This window comes from Ornithorhynchus anatinus, chromosome 8 (assembly GCF_004115215.2).
Source record: "Ornithorhynchus anatinus isolate Pmale09 chromosome 8, mOrnAna1.pri.v4, whole genome shotgun sequence".
Lineage (NCBI taxonomy): Eukaryota > Metazoa > Chordata > Mammalia > Monotremata > Ornithorhynchidae > Ornithorhynchus > Ornithorhynchus anatinus.
In genome coordinates, this window is record NC_041735.1 from 35997144 (window position 1) to 36017840 (window position 20697).

Here is a 20697-nt window from a genome sequence, read left to right on the forward strand (position 1 = left end):
TGCACCATAAAGGGAGCTTCCTCTAGTGAACCGTATATTCACTGGTACCGGCAGAAACCCGGGAAAACGCTGGAACGAGTTGTGTACTTCTCCACAAAGGCAAACGCTGCTTACGAAGCAGGCATTGATTCAAACCGATTTGACGTAGAACAGTTAGGTGGTGGCATTTTCAATTTAAAGATACACAAGCTTGTTGAAGAGGATGCGGCAACATACTACTGTGCCTCCTGGGAATACACAGTGACAGGAAACCCAGACGGGCCATACAAAAACATCTTCTTGTGGCTCTTACATACACAAGGGTAGTAATAACTGCTGCCCCTTTGGCCCCTCCTCAGAGACACGGACCTCCACCAAGGCCTGTTTGGGTGGTGGTCCTGGCTTCTGCCTGGATGGCCACCCCACTGGCAGGTCCAAGGGTGTTCTCTTTCTTCTGCCCAGCAGCAAATGGAAACCTGATCTCCCTGTCTTCCTCCCCTTCTCCCTCCACAAAGTATCTGTGGTGGTGTCTGACATTGTGTCCATGGTCATCCATCTTCTGCCCAGCAGCAGTTGAAAACCTAATATCCCTGCCCTGCTCCCCTAGGTCCCTCCATGGCATAGTGGATAGACCACGTGGGCCTGCGTGTCAGAAAATCAAGGGTTCTTTCCTAATCCCGACTCTGCCACTTTTCTATTGTGTGACCTTGGACAAATCACTTCACTTCTCCATGCCTCAGTTACCTCTTCTGTAAAATGGAGATAGAGACTATGAGCCCCACGTGGGAAAGAAGGACTGTGTCCAACCCAATTTGCTTGTGGCTTAGTAGAGTGCCTGGCACACAGTAAGTGCTTCACAAATACAATAAATATTAAGCATCTGTGGTGGTGTCTGACATGGTTCCAGGCACCAGCAAGCATTATGGGCAGATCTGGAGTCCAATCACCCCTTTGAGGGATGTCTTGACCAGACAAGACCAAACTATAGTACTCAATCATGCCCCCCCTCCAGGGAACGGGGGGTTCAAACACTGGTATAAAGTAAATTAAACAGAGTTTTCATTTACAAATGGTACCAAGGAGCATTCGTTTTTGCACTTATTTTTGCATTTATTTGCATTTATTTATTTATACATTCCAATAAATGCAATTATTTTTGCCACCAATTTCTTGACCAGATTTCAGTCAAGAATCCCCCCAGCCCAAACAGCTGGAGGAAGAGGCAGGGAGTGGGCGGGTATGCACTGACTCAAGTGAATTCTTTAGACAACATTTACTAGTAGGATCCCACTCTTTTCAGTCAGTCATTCAGCCAATCAACCACACTAACTAAACACTTTATGCAGGGCACTGTACGAAGATCTTGGGAAAGAACAGTACCACAGAGTGGGTATTGCCCAAAAGAGCTTAGAGTCTACACGGGGAGGTAGATATGAAAGTTACAAATATGGGAAATAGTAGAAAATAAGGATATGTATGTAAGTTCTGGGAGTCGTATTCAAGTGTTAAGGGGTACCCAGCCAACTGCATAGTCACCCCAGATGGGAGGATGGAAAAGGGGAAATGAGGCTCTAGTCAGGGAAGGGCTCTTGGAGATGTGCTTTCAGGAGGGTTTTGAAAATGCAGAAAGTTCTGGGCTATTGGATAAGAAGAGAATGGAGGTTTCAGGGCCCAGGGTCGATGTGGCAAGGAGTCACTAGCATAAAAGATGAGATTGAAAGACTCAGAGTAGGTTGGACTTAGTGGAGTGGACTGTGGAACTGGGTTGTGGTTGAAGATCAGTAGAAGTAGAAGCAGTGTGGCCTAGTGAATAGAGCACGGGTCTGGGAGTCAGAAGGACCTGGGTTTTAATCCAAGTTCTGCTACTTGTCTGCTGAGTGACCTTGAGCAAATCACTTCACTTCTCTGAGCCTTAGTTTCCTCATCTGCTAAATAGGGAGTAAGACTGTTACCTCCATGTGGGACTTGGACAGTGTCCAAACTGATTAGCTTGTATCTAACCCAGTGCTTAGTTCAATGCCTGGTACTTAGTAAGTGCTTAACAAATACCATAAAAAAAGCAAAGGTCAGCAAAGTAAGGTGGGAGGGAGAGAGCTGACTGAGTGCCTTTAAGTGGTTAGTGAGGTATTTCTGTTTGATGTGGAGGTGGTTGGGCAACAGTTAGAGGTTTTTGAGGGATGGGGAGCGGTGGAGAGAGTATCTTTTCAGAGAAATGACCCAGGCATCAGAGTGAAGTATGGACAGGGAGGTCAGGAACCAGAATCTGCACAAAGAAATCCTCAAACCTCCTGGACCCAAGTATGGTCAGCAGCGATTGGCCCAGTCTAAGAAGAACTCCTAGTCTGGATTTCCTGATTTCAGTTCTAAACACACACAGGACATGGGGCACCAGAGACACAGTCTGCAATCCAACTTTCCCTGTCTTTTTCTCTTTCTGAGAGGCAAGACTTATGGCAGTGACACTTTCCCTCCACACGCTTCCTTTCTGGGGTAATGAGAGAAGCCAATGAAATAAATAACAGTCCTGGATTTTCCTAACTGATCACATTGATAGCCCAATACAAACCCCAACTCCCATAGCATTATGTATCTACCCCAGTGCTTTGAACAGTGCTTGACTCATCGTAAGCACATGTCAAACACCAGAATCATTATCATTATAAGTAAAATGGCCATTCCTCTGGTTATATACCGAGCAGGTTGATTTTCAGCTAGCAACACCCAGTCGCAACCTGCACAGAATCCCTCTCCTCACTCCTCTACTTACACCTGCCTAAAGCCTGGATGCGTAACAGTGGTTAAAATTCAACGTGAGCTTTTAGAGAGGGTGGGAAGACCTGGTTTTGTGCTGCTGTGGGGGCCGGATGTTGGCAAAGATCACTCCTTCAACCCAGATAGCAACACAGCTACAGCCTCGTGTCCTACGCTGACTGGCTCTTCCCTCGGTGAGTTACTTCACTGACTCCACTGAGACATCAGCCTCACCCACAGATAAACCTCCCATCCGACGGTCCGGAGCCCGTAGGTCCTGCCAGGATGATCCTGCCACAACTCATCATCGTGGTTTCCCTTTGGTCTCGTAAGTTCGACTCACGCCACTTCTCCCTCCTCCGTCAGCCACAGGCAACACATATCAAACCTTTCATTCAAATCCCTTCCATTCCGTGAACCAAACCTCTGTTTTTCTTGGTTTGATCCCAGGGGCAAATGGAGAAGTAGTGCTGAAGCAACCCAATCCAGTCATCGTTAAGGCGAAAGACAAAACGGCATATCTGAACTGCAAAGGAGAGAGAGCTTCCTCCTTTAAGGATCAGTATATTCACTGGTACCGGCAGAGACGCGGGAACACGCTGGAGCGAATTGTTTATTTTTCTACGCAGGCAACTGCAGTTTACAAGCAAGGCATTGATTCAGATCGATTTAAAGTAGACAAGAGTCTTGTCGAATCTTCTTCCAACTTAATAATATACAAGCTTGTTGAGGAGGATGTGGCAACGTACTACTGTGCCTTCTGGCACGACACAGTGAGAGAAAACTCTGACAGGTGGTACAAAAATACGTTTTTGTGCCTCGGCACACATGCACCAGGGTAGTAACAACCGCCACCTGCTCAGCTCCTCCTCAGAAACAAAGACTTCCAACCGGACCTGGTTGGGTGGAGGCCGGGTCGCCTGAACAGGAGGCCCAGGGGTGTTCTCCGTCTTCTCTCCGTAGCAAATGGAAACGTGCTCTCTCTGTCCTGTTCTCCGGGTCCCTCCACAAAGTGTCTGTGGTGGTGCCTGACATTGCCTTTCATGATTCTCCGTCTCCTGTCCAGCAGTGATTGCAAACCTGACCTCCCCGTCCTACTCCCCCGGTTCTTCCACAAAGTGACAGTGCCCAACATGGTCGTACACGGTCCCAGGCCCGAGCGGCCATTTTGGGCAGGTCTGGAGTCCAATCACCCAAGAGGTCGCTCCTAAGCCCTCCTTTCTTCTTCTCATTCATTCATTCAATCATATTTATTGAGCACTTACTGTGTGCAGAGCACCTTACTAAGCACTTGGACAGCACAATTCAGCAACAATAGAGACAATTCCTACCCAACAACGCGCTCACAGTCTAGAAGTGGGGTTTAGAAGGATTATTTCCTAAAAATAATCCCAAACCAAGCTCTCGCCCACAGTACCTGCTAAAGTGGATTGATGTTGACCAGCCCAGCGTACTACAGTTGGGCTTTTGTACACCTCAGAGCTTTTCTTCCTCACTCCTGGTTTGGGTGGCTTAGCGGAAAGAGCATGGGCTTGGGTGTCAGAGGACGTGGATTCTAATCCCACCTCTGCCACTTGTCTGCTGTGTGACCTTAGGCAAGTCACTGAACTTCTCTGTGCCTCAGTTACCTCACCTGTAAAACGGGGATTAAAAGTGTGAGCCCCACGTGGGACAACCTGATTACCCTGTATCTACCCCCTGTGCTTAGAACAGTGCTTGGCAGATGGTAAGCGCTTAACAAATGCCAGAATTATTACAGGTCAAATGAAATTGAACCCTATCGATGAAAAGAGCATCTTCACCATAACATCCATAATCACCAAGGGATTATGGAGGAGGTGGACCTGTGTGTGCAGTCTGGTGCTAAACATCATCCTTCGACCCAGAAAGCAACACAGCTGCAGCCACATGTCTAGTACCGATTGGCCGTTCTCCCAGCGAGTCACTTCCCCCACCCCCGTGAAGCCTCAGCTTCGCCCACGGTTAAACCTCCCAACCAACTGCCCGGAGCTCACTGGTCCTGCCAAGATGATCCTGCCACAGCTCATCGTTGTGGTTTCCCTTTGCGCTGGTAAATTCCTTTCACGCCAATTCCACCTCATCCAATGATTCCAGGTAACAGAAAACACGTCTTTCGTTCAATTCAACGAATATCTCTTTTTCTTTGTTCTCAGGTGCGAACGGACAAAGAGCGCAGAATCGGCTTGATACGGAGATCAGCAGGAAAATGGGCAAAACAGTCAGTATCGACTGCAAAGCGGATTTGACTAATTTTAGGAGTAATTATATTCACTGGTACTACCAGAGAGCTGGCCAAGCCCCAGAGCGGATTCCCTATGTCTCGAAAGACGATAAGGTTTCTTTTGATCAAGAAAAGAGTAAAACTAAATTTGAGACCCAAAAAAGAGATTCGTCCTATTATTTAAGAATACACAAGCTTGTTGAAGAGGATGCGGGGATGTACTACTGTGCCTACTGGGATGTCACAGTGACAGGATTCCCCGATAGACTGAACAAAAACACTTTGCCCTGTGTCTGCCCACATTCAACTGAGACAACACAACCACCATCTCTGCTTTGCCACAGGAATTAATATTGCTGTAGTTCAGGCTTAGGGTTGGGTTTGTTTCTGGCTCCTGTGTGGCTAACTCTGGGGCTTAAAGGGCAAACTTGGACATTAATAATAATAATAATAATTGTGGTATTTGTTAAGTGTTTACTATGTGCCAAACACTGTACTAACCCCCGGGGGAAGATACAAGATAATCAGGCATCGGGCTCACAACCTAAGTAGGAGGGAGCACAGGTATTCCCCTTTTGGCAGCTGAGGCAGCTGAGGCACAGAGAAGTTAATAATAATAATGTTGGTATTTGTTAAGCGCTTACTATGTGCAGAGCACTGTTCTAAGCGCTGGGGTAGATACAGAGTAATCAGGTTGTCCCACATGAGGCTCACAGTCTTCATCCCCATTTTACAGAGGAGGTAACTGAGGCACAGAGAAGTTAAGTGACTTGCCCACAGTCACACAGCTGACAAGTGGCGGAACTGGGATTCGAACCCATGACCTCTGACTCCCAAGCCCGGGCTCTTTCCACTGAGCCACGCTGACTTGCTCAAAGTCACACAGCAGAAAAGTGGTGCAGCAGGATTAAAACCTAAATCTTCTGACTCCCAGGCCTGCGCTCTTTCCACTGGGCCACTGTGACATTGTCCGTAGTGGGGATGGTAAGCTAAACAGCGTGGCTCAGTGGAAAGAGCCCGGACCTGGGAGTCAGAGGTCATGGGTTCAAATCCCAGTTCTGCCACTTGTCAGCTGTGTGACTGTGGGCAAGTCACTCAACTTCTCTGTGCCTTACTTACCTCATCTGTAAAAATGGGGATTAAGACTGTGAGCCTCACGTGGGACAATCTGATTACCCTGTATCTCCCGCAGCGCTTAGAACAGTGCTCTGCACATAGTAAGCACTTAGCAAATACCAACATTATTATTATTATTATTATTATTAAACCGTAAGCTCCTCGTTGGGAGGAAACATCTCTTAGATCTGTTGTATTGTAGTCTCCCAAGTGCTTAGTACAGTGTTCTGCACACAGTAAGGACTCAATAAATATGTCTGATGAATTCACCATTCCTCAGAGCCTGTGAGAAGTATCTGTGTTAACAGGCACTGCAGTCATTCATGGAAGCAGCCACAGTTTGCGCAGTGAACAAGACGAAGATAAAATCACCCAGACATGGCAAATGAATTCCATATTCCCTAGGGAATGCTGCCAGAAAGTTCTGGGGAACCATATATCCATACACTGATAGAGAAAATTTCAAATTGAGGAAAGCCGAACTTTATTTTACTGATCCAAGGGACACTTTTCTACTGGCTTTTCTTTCACTCTCAAACTCCTGAACCAAATTCAATTCAGACTTTCTCTCAGTCACACAAACCCTGAAAAAAATATCAAAACACAGTTTGAATTTTCAAATGGCATTTTCTAGAAAAATATCTGTCTTTTGACCCAAATCTACACAAAGGAATCCCAAAGGGAACCTTCTGAAAAAAGGTTCCGTGTATCGCTCAAACCAATGGAAGCTCCAAGCAAATATGAAGTTGACATCAAGTAGTTCAGTAATTCCAAAAGTGTAGTACCAAAATGTTACACAAAACTAAGTGGACAAAAACAAAAGTTCTAAGACTATCAGGAGTACTTAAAATAAGCACCGATATTGTACTCTCCCAAGCACTTAGCATAGTTCTCTGCACACAATAAGTGCTCAATAAATACATTTGGTTGAATGGTTGACAGATAGAGAATTCAGTAACAAAAATTTTCTTGATCTCCTTCCCAGATTGCTATGTTAAAACATTACTGGCTTGGACTGCCTATTCAAGACTTAATAAAATACAGGATTAAACAATCATCTAAATCATTTCTTCTGTGGAAAAAACACAATTAGATCATTCTGGACAACTGATTGACTCTGGAGATTGAATCATCCAGGAAGCAAATCAACCGGATAGTTCCTCCACGCTCCACTGGTGATGGATTAGGTAGATCCAGACATGGTAGCCAGCCAACCAAAAGCCACAAAATATTCTTCCAACGTTTCCAATCACTTAATCTGCTAGATTTGGGTGGCACTGGACAGATGACAATGCCTCCTCTCTGACTCTCCCCACCAAGTCAGGTGTGATCGTGGCAGACTGTCTTCCACAAATAATCCAGAGCCAAACAACCCCTTAGGCAGCCCATTGCCGGCAGCACCTGATAAAGTGGATTCATGATCAACCAACCACAACATTATGTAGCTGGACTTTTGCACATCACAGAGCTTTTCTTTCTCACTCCTAGTTTGGAAAAATCAAATGAAATTGAACTCTACTGAAGAAAATGGCATTTTCACCCTAACATCAATCCCCAATCACCCGGGGGACTTGCAGAGGGAGCTGGGAGTCCTGTGTGCGCAGCCTCGTGCTAAACATCATCTCTTCAACCCAGACGGCAACACGGCCGCTGCCACACGGCCGACGCCAATTGGCTGTTCTCTCAGCGAGTCACTTCCCCCTCCGGAGTGCGGCCTTGGCCTCACCCAAGGTTAAACCTCCCATTTGAATGCCTGAGCTCCCACGTCCTGGCAGTATGTTCCTGCCGCATCTAATCGTCGTGGTTTCCCTTTGGCCTCGTAAGTTTGACTCCCACCAATTTCATCTCCTCTTTTGAACTCAGGTAACAGAAAACTCGTTTTTCATTCAAATCCCTTCCGTTGCTTTCACCAAATACTTTCAATTCTTTGTTCCCAGGGGCAAATGGACAAACAGAGGTGAAGCAACCTAAGCCGTTGATCATTCTGAATGAGTACAACGTGACTTCTATTGACTGCGAAGTGAAGATGAATGAGTTTTGGTATGAAAATATTTACTGGTACCACCAGAGAGTCGGCCAAGCCCCAGAGTGGATTCTCTATGTCTCATCAGATACTGGGGTTTCTTACAAGTCGAAAGAGGATAAAAGTAAATTTCAGCTCCAAAAATCAGCTACTGGCTCCTTCTATTATCTAAGAATAATCAATCCTGATAAAAAGGATGCAGGGATGTACTACTGCGCCTCCTGGTATGGCACAGTCTCAGGAAACCCAGAGCGACCATCCAAAAACATCCTGCTTTTCTGCCCTCTTGCACCTGGGACACTGTAGTCACCTCCTCGGTGATACTCCATGGCCCTTCTACCTCAGGTTTGGTCTGGCTACCGTGTGGTTGCCTTTGGGAAGCTCAACTTGATTTCCTCAGCCCACTTCTCAGGTCCCCAAAGAACTATCTGTATGGACACACTCTGTTGGCATTCACTGACTCTGCCACAGATGGCAATATAGACATTTAAAGTAAAATCTCCCTGATAAGTGAATTTCTCATGAGTTCACAGGCCCAACAGAGGTATTCCATATTCCCCAGGAAAATCTGACAGAGTGTCAAAACCCTTTGAACGAATGAACTAAAAATGGAAAATGGAGGAAAGCTGGACCTTACTTAACTGCTCCAAGAGACTTTCTCACCTGACTTTTGCTTCACCGCCAAAGTCCTGATCCAAATTCAATCCAGACTGCTTCTCAGCTATACTCAGCCTGGCAGGAGTGGCCTGGGAAAACTTCAACCACAGAGAATGAGAAGATCTGCATAGAGCCAGGGATGGTTTTGAATGGGATTTTCAAATCATGCACCCTTCATATAACCCAAATCTGCACAAATTGAAACCCCAGACCTTCTCAGTTTAGCTTTATAACTGCCAAGGAACCTATAAGCAAATATGAGACTGCCATCAAACAGTTTAATAAGCTTCCAAAGTATGAATAGTAGAAGAATACACAAAAGATAAACATCTAAAAAGAAGGAAGACACATCAACCTAAACAGGCAAAAACAAAAGTTCAGAGTAACAGAAGGGGCATACAGAATAGCCACCCTGGTTAACTTTTCAAACTAACTTTTCTAGATATTCCTCCCACATTCTCGTATTAAAACATTACTAGCTTAAATTGCTTACTGAACACCTACTGAAAGAGAGGAATGAGCAAGGAGCATTTGCTTCATGTAAAAAATGTTTGACTCTGGGACTTGAATCACCCCATTAGGCTGTCTCCATGGGAAAAATCAGCTAGATTGTTCTATGCTCCTCTGGTCTTGTACTAAGTGGATCCAAACATGTAGCCTGCCATCCAGCAACCATGAAATCTTCTCCCAAGATTTCCAGGCACCTACACAGAGAGATCTGCAAGACTGCAATTGTTGCAGACCACTTTCAAGAAATAATCCAAAACCAAGCCCTTGCCCACAGTACCTGATAAAGTGGATTGATGACGACCAATCCAGTGTTATACAGTTGGGCTTTTGTAGTTCTCAGAGCTTTTCTTCCTCACTCCTGGTTTGGATAGATTAAATGAAATTGAACCCTATCAAAGAAAATGGCATCTTCACCGTAACTTCCAAAATCACCAGGGGATTATGGAGGAGGTGGACCTGAGTGAGCAGCCTGGTGCTAAACGTCATCCTTCAATCCAGACAGCGATAGCTGCACCCACATGTTCAATGCCAATTGGTTGTTTCCTCAACAAGTCACTTCCCCCGCCACTAGTGAGACTTCAGCATCATTTACAGTTAAATCTTCCGTTCGACTGTCCAGAGCCCGCAGGTCCTGTCAGGATGATCCTGCCACAGCTCATCATCATGGTTTCCCTTTGGGCTGGTAAGTTGGAATCACTCCAATTCTATCTCATCTGTTGGGACCAGGTAACAGAAAATGTCTTTCATTCAATTCACCAAATGTCTCGTTTTCTTCTTTCTTTGTTTCCAGATACAAATGGACAAAGAGGGCAGAATCACTTTGGCAGAGTGGTCAGCAATAAAAAGGGCAACTCAGTTTTTGTAAACTGCCAAATGGATTTGACTAAGGATATTACCTATATTCACTGGTACCGCCAGAGAGCTGACCAAGCCCCAGAGCGGATTCTTTACATCACAAAAGATAACCAAGTTACTTTCGATCAAAAAAAGTTTGAAACTAAATTTGTTGCCCAAAGAAAAGTGTCCTCCTGTCATCTCAGAATACCCAAGCTTGATGAAGAGGATGCGGGGATGTACTACTGTGCCTACTGGGATGACACAGTGACCGAAAGTCCGCAACAACCGCACAAAAACACCTTCTTCCTTCTTCACCCACGTCCACCTGGGGCACTGAAATCCCTTCCTCGGCTCTGCCTCTATCAATCAGTTCATCAGTTAATGGCATTTACTGAGTGACACCTCTGCTTTGCATTTTCTGAAGAGTTTAGTACAGTACCCTCCACACATTAAGCACTCAATAACTAAAGCTGGTAGACGCAATCCCTGCCCACAAAAAGTTTACAATCTAATTGGAGACATTAAAATTAAATAAATGTAAGGTGATTGATTGAGCATAAGGATATGTACCTTACTGCTATGGGAGTAGAGATGGGGGAGTACCAAAGTGCTTAAGGGGTGAGGAGGGGACTAAGAGGATGGGTGAGGCAAGAGGAAGGGAAAACTGTGGGGGAATGAAAACTCAGTCAGGGAAGTCTTCTTGGAGGAGATATAATTTTAGTAGGGTTTTGAAGTTAAGGAGAGTGCCGATCTGTTAGATATGCAGAGGGAGGGAGTTCCAGACAGGAGGGAGCGCATGAGCAAGATACAATCCTACTGCTGTTGCAGGCTGATGATCTCAAACCGGGCCTGACTGGGTGGTGGTCCCGGCTTCCGTCTGGATGGCCACCCCACCAGGAGGCCCAGAGGCATTCTCCGTCTCTGCCCAGTAACGACTGGAAACGTGATCTCCCTTCCATGCTCTTCCGGTCCCTCCACAAACTAACTGTCATGGTGCCTGGTAATGCCATTCATGGTTCTCCATCACCCATCCAAGTGTTTGAAAACCTCACCTCACTGTCCCCCTTCCTGAATCCTACCACAAGGTGGTGGTGCCCGACCTTGCCATACACGGTCCCAGACACCAGCAAGCATTTTGAGCAGGTCTGGAGTCCAATCACTTCATTGAGGGAGACCCTGACCAGCCCCTGGCCAGACCACGGTCCTCGCTTGTGTCCCACCATCCGCCCTGCAAGGATCTGTGGGTTCAGACATTTGGATAAAGTAAATTAAACACGGAAAAAGAAAGGGAAACTGAACCTTCCGCTGCAGAATTAGTTCTGGCTTGGTTTGAATTGGTTGAACTGGTTTGGTTATATCTAATGAAACTGAACCCTGTCAAAGACAATGGCATCTTCACCATTATGTCCACAATTATCAAAGCATTACGGAGCTGGTGGACCTATGCGAGCAGCCTCGTGTTAAATATCATGCTTCAAACCAGACAGCGACATCAGTGCAACCGCATGTTCAACGCCAATTGGCTGTTCCCTCAGCGAGTCACTCCTCCTTCCCCCACAGAAAGGCTTTGCCTCATCCACAGTTAAACCTCCCACCTGACAGACCAGAACTCACTGGTCCTGCCAGGATGATTCTGCTGCAGCTCATCATGGTGGCATCCCTTTGGGCTGGTAAGTTTTACTCACTCCACTTCCATCTCATCCACTGATTCAGGTAACAGAAAACACATATTCGGTTCAGTTCACCAAATGTCTGTTTTTCTTTGTGTGTTCCCAGGTGCAAATGGACAAATAGGACAGAATCAACTTGGCGCAGTGATAAGCAAGAAAGAGGGCAGGTCAGTCACCGTTGACTGCAAAGCAAATTTTAAGAGTGATTATATTCACTGGTACCTCCAGGGAGCTGACCAAGTCCCAAAGAGGATTCTTTATATCTATAAAGATAAGGTTTTTACGGATCAAGAAAAGGAAAAAACTAAATATGAAGCCCCCCCAAAAGATTCCTCCTATCATCATCTAAGAATACACAGGCTTGTTGAAAAGGATTCTGGGATGTACTACTGTGCCTACTGGAATGACACAGTGACAGGAAATATAGATCGACTGCACTAAAACACCTTCTTCCCTTTCCACCTATATGCATCTGGGACACTGTAACCCCCTCCTTGGCTCTTCCTCAGTCAATCAATTCATCGATCGATGGAATTTATTGAGTGATCACTTGGTGGGAAGGGATAACATCTACCAACTCTGTTTTGCTGTATTTTCTGAAGTGTTCAATACAGCACTCTGCACACAGTAAGCACTCAACACCTACTACTGATTGACGGCAATACAGTTAGACACGATCCCTGCCCTCGAAGAACTAATGGTCTAATGGAAGACATTAAAATTAAATAAATGTAAGGAAATTGATTGAGTGTAAGTATATGTACCTTACTGCAGCGGGAGTAGCATTGGGAGGAGTACCTAAGTGATTAAGGGGAGGGGATTGAGAGCATGGGTGAGGCAAGAGCTAAGGAAAAATGTGGGGGAATGAAAACTTAGTCAGGGAAATCTTTTTGGAGGAGATAATGTTTTTAGTAGGGTTGTTAAAATAGGGAGAGTGTTGATCCATTGGATATATAGGGGGAGGAAGTTCTAGGCAGGATGGAGAGCATGAGCAAGATAAAATTCTACTGCCATCTCAGGCTTATGACTGGATTTGGTTCTGGCTGCTTCAGGGAGTCCAAGGAGTAACCTTGGATAATCTCTCTAGCAGGGACGATAACTTGGTTTCCCCAGTCCACTCCTCAGACTCCCCAAAACGTATTTGCCATGATGAGCCCTGCTGTCATTTAAGGGTACAGCCCTCAGATGGCACTCTGGGCAGGTGTCTGCTCAACTGACCCTGCTGAGGGGAGGTCCTGGGGGTTCCAGGATTGATTATAGTTCATTCATTCATTCAATCGTATTTACTGAGCACTTACTCTGTGCAAAGCACTGTACTAAGTGCTTGGGAGAATACAGTGCAACAATAAGCAGACACATTCCCTGCCCACAACGAGCTTACAGTCCAGAGGGGGAGGCAGACATTAATATAAATAAATGTATTGCCAATATGAATAAATTACAGATGTGAATAAATAAATTACAGTCTTCATCGATCAACCAGTGGTATTTATTGAGCGCTTACTATGCGCAGAGCACTATACTGAGCATTTGGGAGAATACAGTACAGCAGAGTTAGCAGGCACATTCCCTGCTTATAATGAGTTTACAGTCTAGAGAGCAAAGATCCTGTTATTTGACGAAGTCCTACGAGATGCACCTGCATCATGTACTATCCCTGACCAGGTCCCAGACCAGGGAAAGGTATTCCATATTACCCAGAGGACCCTAACGGGAAATTCTGAGAGACCATGTGTCCGAACTCTTTGGCGGAGTAAATTAAAAATGGAGGGGAATTGAACTTGACTGTTCCATGAGACTTTTCTTTCCTGGCTTTTCCTTCACCACCAAACTCCTGCAACAAATTCAGTGCTGCTGTTCTCTCAGTCTCATTCAACCAAGCCATGAATAGGTGGGGGAAATGTTAAACATAAATAGCACAGATCTCGATACATTTTTGAAAGGTATTTTCTAATAAAACATCCTTTTTATGACCCAAATCTCCAACCATCATCATCATCATTGTATTTATTAAGTTCTTGCTATGTGTCAAGCGCTGTGTCAAGTGCTGTGATAAATACAATATAATCAGTAAATACAGTGCAACTCCTGTCCCACGTAGGACTCACCATCTATGGAAGTGGGGATGTAAATTTCTAATCTCCATTTAACAGATTGGGGGAACTAAGAAATAGAGAGATTAAGTGACTTGCCCAAGATCACTCAGCAGGCAATGGCAGAGCTGAGATGAGACCCAAGATCTCCTGAACCCAGTCCAGTGCTCAAGCAGTCGATCAGTCATGTTAATCAATCAATAGTATTTATTGAGCACTTACTGTGTGCAGAGCATTATACTAATCAGTTGGGAAGGTACAATTCAGTACAGTATAATGGTCTGTCCACTAGGCCAGAGGAAACCCTAAAACTTCAAGATCTTAATGTTGCTTGTATGAATTGTCCTTGGCAGAAAAGTATCACTGCTCTTGGTTATTCAACTTTAATTCTAAGCACACTCAGGAGCCAGGATACAGGACACAGGTCACAGAGATTACAGTCTAGCTTCATCTCAATTCCTGCTAAAAAGAAAGGCCTGTTGACACTATGACCCCTCCACAAAGACCTTTCTGAAGAATAGGAGAAGCCAATGAAATAATGTTCCTAAAATGTCCTTTGCCCCCAGTGTCCTAGTCATATTTCCTCTCACAAATGCCTAGGAAAATGAAATTCAGTGTTAAAGTCACAAAAAAACCCATCTAAATATGTATTAGTCTTCACAGGACCGATGCAAACCTTTCTCTTCTCACATTTAGCCTCTAAGGATCATTCTTTCTAATTTCCAGGTCCAAATATCCAAGCTCACCATGTTTGTTGGTTACTCCACACTGTAAAGACTCAATAGATATGATTAATTGAATGATTGATTGACTGGATTGTTTCCTTGAAGAGAGTCCTGTAGAAGTGATCCACTTTTTACAAGGACTTGGAAAACTGTTATTATTTTATTCCTAGACTTGTTCTTTAGAAACTGTGTTGGAAGGGAGCAAGATATAAGTGGGTTGATCTGGGAAATGAAAAAGAGGCAAAGGAATGGGTTTACCCTCTGGCCAAATCTACCTGCCTTGCAACATTCACTTTTTCGGTGGACTGCTTTGAAAGGCTGGGGGAAAAAAATCCATCTCTTTCAGGTGGCAAAGGCAGGAAACTGAATCTTGATTTCTATTCACCTGGTTCAGAAAATCAAATGCCCATATCTTTCCCACCAAATGCTCAGCTGGGAAGTGTGGATGTAAACAAACACTGAAACAATTGTCAACTATCCATAGGCTTACTATTGTACTTTTAAAACTAAAGTATTGGCTTTAAAGCCACGTGATCTTAGAAGTACAAGAAAATTAGACAATGATGCTTTCCAGAGTAAATCTAATGCAGTTTAATGGTGCTGCTTGTTATATATTAGAAGAATATCATGGATTATTTGTAAATGTTTGGCAGTTTTTCCTCTGTTGAATATGCATGTCTCCCTTTGCTCCCCCGTGACTTTGATACATCCTTCATTTATCTACTCAGAGAGCTTCCTTGATCAATCCTCGTCGTGTCTCTATGTCTAGACCGTAAGCTCACTGTGGGCAGCAAACGTGTCTACCAACTATTATACTGCTATATTATACTCTCCCAAGCACTCAGTACTTAATACTTAGCACTTAACACACAGTAAACACTCAATAATTATGATTGATTTATTGATATGTCTTGCACAGGTTGACCTGTTTGCAATGTAAATCTGAATCATTTGCTAGTGTCTATTTTAGACTGTGATTTCCCCAGAGCAGAGATCGTGTTTGGTTACCGAGCTAGGTAAAGGCCTAAACCACTCACAAGATGTTTGAGGGTCTTGTCAAAGGTCCGAGGCTGGGGTAAATTTCAGTAAATCATTCATTCGTCTGGAAGAAAAATGATTATTACTCTGAACTTTTCACATCCTTCAGAAGAAGCCCTGACTGTCCTGGATAGGATTCCACCTAGTGAACTTTTCTGCATGGATGGAATTAGGAATGTGATCCTATCCATGTCAGAGGGGCAAAATTCCTTTGTTTTCAAATGCAAAACAGATCAGCTTTATTGAATTGAAGTGAGAAGGAACCTTGTCCAGTGCCCGGAAGATTTCAGGCACTCTACCTAAGGGAGAGGGTTTGGGAGTCTAATCAATCCATCAAACTGTTTTATTCTTTGAGCATTTATTAAGTCTCTGTACTAAGCACTTGGAAGAGTATAAGATAATATAACTGGGTGGCACATTCCCTGTCCACAGCAAGTTTACAGTCTACAGAGATTCCTAAACCACCATTGTCCCCAGCGTGTTAGTACCATCAGTCAATCAATTTATTGAGCGCTTATTCCATACAGAGCACTGTACTAAGCGCTTGAAAGAGTACCAGCTAACACCATTATATAGTTTCTGCTGAACTGAACACAAAGGAAGTTGGATGGAGAAAGAGTTCTAAAAATAAACACCATGGAATTGATGCCACCGGACTAAGTATATAAAGGCAAGCAACTGTCCTTTAGAGAACTCAGGTTTAAGAAACAATGCCCAAGTCAAATACAAGGAGATTCCAGGCAGTTTGGAAAAGGGAGGAATACTCTGTGTTTCTCTTCAGAAATTTTCTCTCTGGCTCACACGCCAGGGTAACACAGACGCCACAATCAGCCGGGGTAGAAGCTACCCATAGTTAAATGTCAGTGCCTCAGGAAAACCAAGCCCGTGACCTGCCCTCTGGGAGTAATATATTGTACTGAGCTCTTGGAATGTATGACGAAAGCTCAAGACCTGATCTCTGCCCACAGGGAGCTTACACTCTCATAGGTTTAGAGCCAGTAGCTGTCACGATATCTATAAGCTCCTCCTCTGTGGGCGAGAGGAGCGGGGACGAAAGTCATGAGCCCAGGGAGAGTGAGAGCGACAGAGTCCGTGAACTGAAGTTTGAAGAGAATCAGCACCGCGTTGGAAGGGCCGAACTGCAGCTGGGATCGGGGGTCTCCCCAGGTCATTCCCTCTGAGACCCCCAGCTGGTGGAGGTCCCCTCTGACACTGCCCCGTGACCTCCACCCCAGGCATCCACGCCACAGGCCGTGTCCCACCTGAGAGGATGTCACTGCTGCCTGCGCTTGCCGTGCTCGCCCTGTACACCGGTAAGGTCTTTCCACCCTGTCCCCCAGCCAGGGAAGAGAACGGAGGATTCTCTCCATTTTGTTCCAGTTCATGCTTTCTAGAGATTTTCTCTCTTTTCCTTCTTTCCCAGTTGGATCCAGAGCGGTGAAAATGGAGCAAAAAGAACAGTACGTCACCAAGCCACTCACAAAAACAGTCCGCATTAATTGTGAGGTGTCCGAAGTTGATTTTTCTAGTGCTATCATACACTGGTACCAGCAGAAACCGGGGGAGGCTTTGAAGCGGCTGCTCTACGTATCATCAACAGGAGCAACTCAATATGACCCGAACACCGATAAGAAAAGGTTTGGGGCAGATAAGAGAACTGCATCCTCCACCTCCATCCTAACAATTACCAACATAGTGAGCGAGGATACGGCCACCTACTACTGTGCCTGCTGGGATACCCACAGCAACACTCACTCTCAGACAGCCCCCACAAAATCCCTCCCCTCGCCCCTCTGCCCACATCCGTCCTCGCCTGGAATCCGCAACGACTTTCTACCTCGATCTCTTCCTGGCCAAAGGATCTTAAAAAAACAAGCAAAGGGCAGCAGTGTGGCCTAGTGGAAAGAGAACGGGTCTGGGAGTCAGAGGACCTGGGTTCTAATCCCGGCTTTGCCCCTTGTCTGTAGTGTGACCTTGTGCAAGTCACTTTACGTCTCTGTGCCTCAGTCTCCTCATCTGGAAAATGGGGATTAAATCCGACTCCCTCTACTTAGACTGTGAGCCAGAGACTGTAGCCAATCTGAATATCCTGTATCTACCCAAGCACTTAGTACAGTGCTTGGCACATAGTAACTGCTTAACAAATACCATTCTTCTTCTTCTTGTTGTTATTATTACTATCACTAAATCCAATTCAGAGGAACCAGCTTTTTTCCGGTATCAGGTTTTCACACAAAAGCCTCAACCAAAGGACCTGCAAATCAACTTAACCCCTTCATAAATTATTTCCTGCTTTGAACTAAGAAGAATTGATGTCACCAAGTCCTAGTCTGTCCCTCGTCCTATTTCCCCCCCTCCACAAGCCCAAGATATTCACTTACGACACCTGAACTGTGAGTCCTCAAGGACAGGGGTCTCCATTGGAAACACCAGTGTCCTGCCATATACAGAGATTTGGCCAACATTTTCTACCCTGCCCCGTTCTCTATATTACTCTTTATACTCCTTTCAAATTAAGGCATCCTCCCTCTTCATATCCCACAGATGATTACTCTCCCCTCGTTCAAAGCCCTACTGAAGGCACAACTCCTCCAAGAGACCTTCCCTGACTAAGCCCTCTTTTCCTCTTCTCCCTCTCCATTCTGTGTCGCCTTGATCTGCTCACTTTATTCATCCCCACTCCCAGCCCCATAGCATTATGTCTATCTCTGTAATTTTGTTTTATTTACATTGTCTCCCCCTCTAGACTGTCAGCTCACTGTGAGCAGGGAATGTGTCTATTATATTAGTATATATAATACTGAACTCTCCCAAGTGCTTAGTAAAAAGAAATTGAACTGCAATATCGAAAACAACCTCCTCACCCTAAAATCCACAATAATCTAGAGATATTAGTAGATCAATCAACCGGTCGAATTTACTAAGCATCTTCTGGGTGTAGAGTACTGTACTAAGCAATTGGGAGAGTACAGAGTTGGTAGACACGTTCTCTGTCACGATGATCTTACAGTCTAGTGAGAGCTGGGAAGCCAGTGTGAATCACGCGTTGCTAAAAATCACTCTTCAGCAGAGCAGAGGCAAAGCAGCAGTCACATGCCCGACACCGATTGGCTCTTCCCTCAGCGAGTCACTTCCCCCTCCCCAGTTAAGGCTTCAACCTCCCCCCGGGGTCCAACCTCCCATCAGACGACCCAGAGCCCACAGATCCTGCCGGGATGATCCTGCCCCTGCTCATCATCGTGGTTTCCCTTGGGGCTCGTAAGTTCAGCTCACGCCAATTCTCCCTCCTCCGTTCAGGCCAAGAGGCAGAAAACACACCTTTCGCTTAAATCCCTTCCTCTCCGCATAGCAAGCGTCTTCTTTTCTTTTCCTTTGTTTGCAGGCACGAATGGTCAGCTAGAACTGCAGCAACCCAAAGCCCCCGTCATCAAGAAAAAGGGCAGCACGGCCTTCCTCGACTGCAAAGTGCAGGGGACTGATTTTGCCAGTGCTTACATTCACTGGTACCGCCAGAGAGCCAACCAGGCCCCCGAGCGGATCCTCTACCTCTCAACAAATGGCCAAGTTAATTTTGACCAACAGCAGTATAAACAGAAGTTTGAAGCCACCAAAAGGAACAGCGATTCCACTTGTACCCTAAGAATTCTTAAACTGGACGAAAAGGATGTAGGGACCTATTACTGTGCCAGCTGGAAACACAGTGTCAGAGAGCCCAGATCTGCTGTACAAAAAACCCTTCTTGTGTCTCTGCCCCCTGGCATCTGGCATCCGCAGCCACCGTCTCAGCCCCTCCCTCCTTCTTGCCACCTCAGCTCACGACAGGTTGGGACCTCGAACCCCTGACTATGTGGCTGCCATAGAGAGGCGACAGGGGAGACCCTCTTTCTTATATTGTTATATTATATTTTTTATCATTATTATCATTGTTATTATTGTACTTGTCAAGCACTTTCTACGTGCCAAGCACTATTCTTAGCATTGGGGTAGATACAAGTTAATCAGGTTGGACACGGTCCCTGTCCCATATGGAGCTCACAGTCTTAATCTCGATTTGACAGATGAGGGAACTGAGGCACAAAGAAGTGAGGCAATTTGCCCCGGGTCACGCAGGAGACAAGCGGAGGAGCCGGAATTAGAACCCAGGTCCTTCTGACTCCCGGGCCTGTGCTCTTCTGCTATGACATGCCGCTTCCCTATACTCTCCCAAGCACTTAGTACAGTGCTCTACACACAGTAAGCGCTCAATAAATATGATTGACTGACTGACTACACAGCAAGTGAGAGAAAATGATCCCTCTTGCCAAATTGTACATTCCAAGCGCTTAGTACAGGGTTCTGCACATCGTAAGCGCTAAATAAATACAACTGAGTGAATGAATGAGCCTGCTCCCCCACCCTCCCAGAATGCATCTGTGCTGATGCATGATATCTTTTTTAACAGGCAAGGCCATCACATGATTGTAATTATCATTATTATAATTAAAGAGCAATTGTAATTGAAAAGCAGTGTGGCCTAGTGGATAGAAAATGGCCCTTCGAGTCAGGAGGACCTGGATTCTAATCCCGGCTCCATCATTTGGTTTGACCCAGTACTGCTTATGGTTTCCTGTATTTAGGGCTCTGGGTTCCTTTGACCCCATCGAAGACGAGACTGATGAAGCAGCGAAGCTTAGTAGATCTAGTACAGGCCTGGGAGTCAGAAGGACCTGGGTCTTAATCCCGACTCTGCCACTTGTCTGCTGTGTGACTTTGGGCAAATGAGTTCACTTCTCCGTGCCTCAGTTAAGTCATCTGTAAAATGGGAATTGAGACTGAACCTCATGTGGGACATGGACTGTGTCCAACTTGATTACTAATCACTACCTCAGTGATTAGTACAGTGCCTGGCATATAGTAAACACTTAATAAATATCATTAAAAAAGAGAGAGACAGGATTCCAGCAATCTGGGGTGGGGGGGGGATGCTGTTGATCAGTAGAATCCTGCAGGGGTGAGGCTCAAGGGCTTCCATCCTAAACATTTTATCTTTTCTTGCTGAATGGGGAAAAAAGCCACA

At 45.4% G+C, this 20697-nt stretch overlaps 1 protein-coding gene and 3 gene segments (V, D, J or C); all 4 read left to right on the forward strand.

The window, feature by feature from the left end:
• The first annotated feature begins 2874 nt into the window (after positions 1–2874).
• On the forward strand, positions 2875–3631 carry LOC103164674. The segment is given in 2 exon segments: positions 2875–3058; positions 3181–3631. Coding segments are annotated over 2 exon segments (435 nt in total).
• Positions 3632–4556: 925 nt separating this feature from the next.
• On the forward strand, positions 4557–12226 carry LOC120638539. The gene is made up of 7 exons (XM_039912810.1): positions 4557–4801; positions 4905–5218; positions 9777–9960; positions 10069–10434; positions 11427–11649; positions 11742–11785; positions 11892–12226. The coding sequence occupies exons 1-7, from the start codon at positions 4639–4641 to the stop codon at positions 12224–12226; spliced, it is 1629 nt and encodes a 542-aa protein (XP_039768744.1). The 5' UTR covers positions 4557–4638.
• A 4396-nt stretch (positions 12227–16622) lies between these two features.
• Positions 16623–17540, forward strand: LOC120638540. The segment is given in 2 exon segments: positions 16623–16954; positions 17065–17540. Coding segments are annotated over 2 exon segments (519 nt in total).
• Positions 17541–18834: 1294 nt separating this feature from the next.
• LOC120638565 lies at positions 18835–19517 on the forward strand. The segment is given in 2 exon segments: positions 18835–18899; positions 19024–19517. Coding segments are annotated over 2 exon segments (504 nt in total).
• The last annotated feature ends 1180 nt before the right edge of the window (positions 19518–20697 follow it).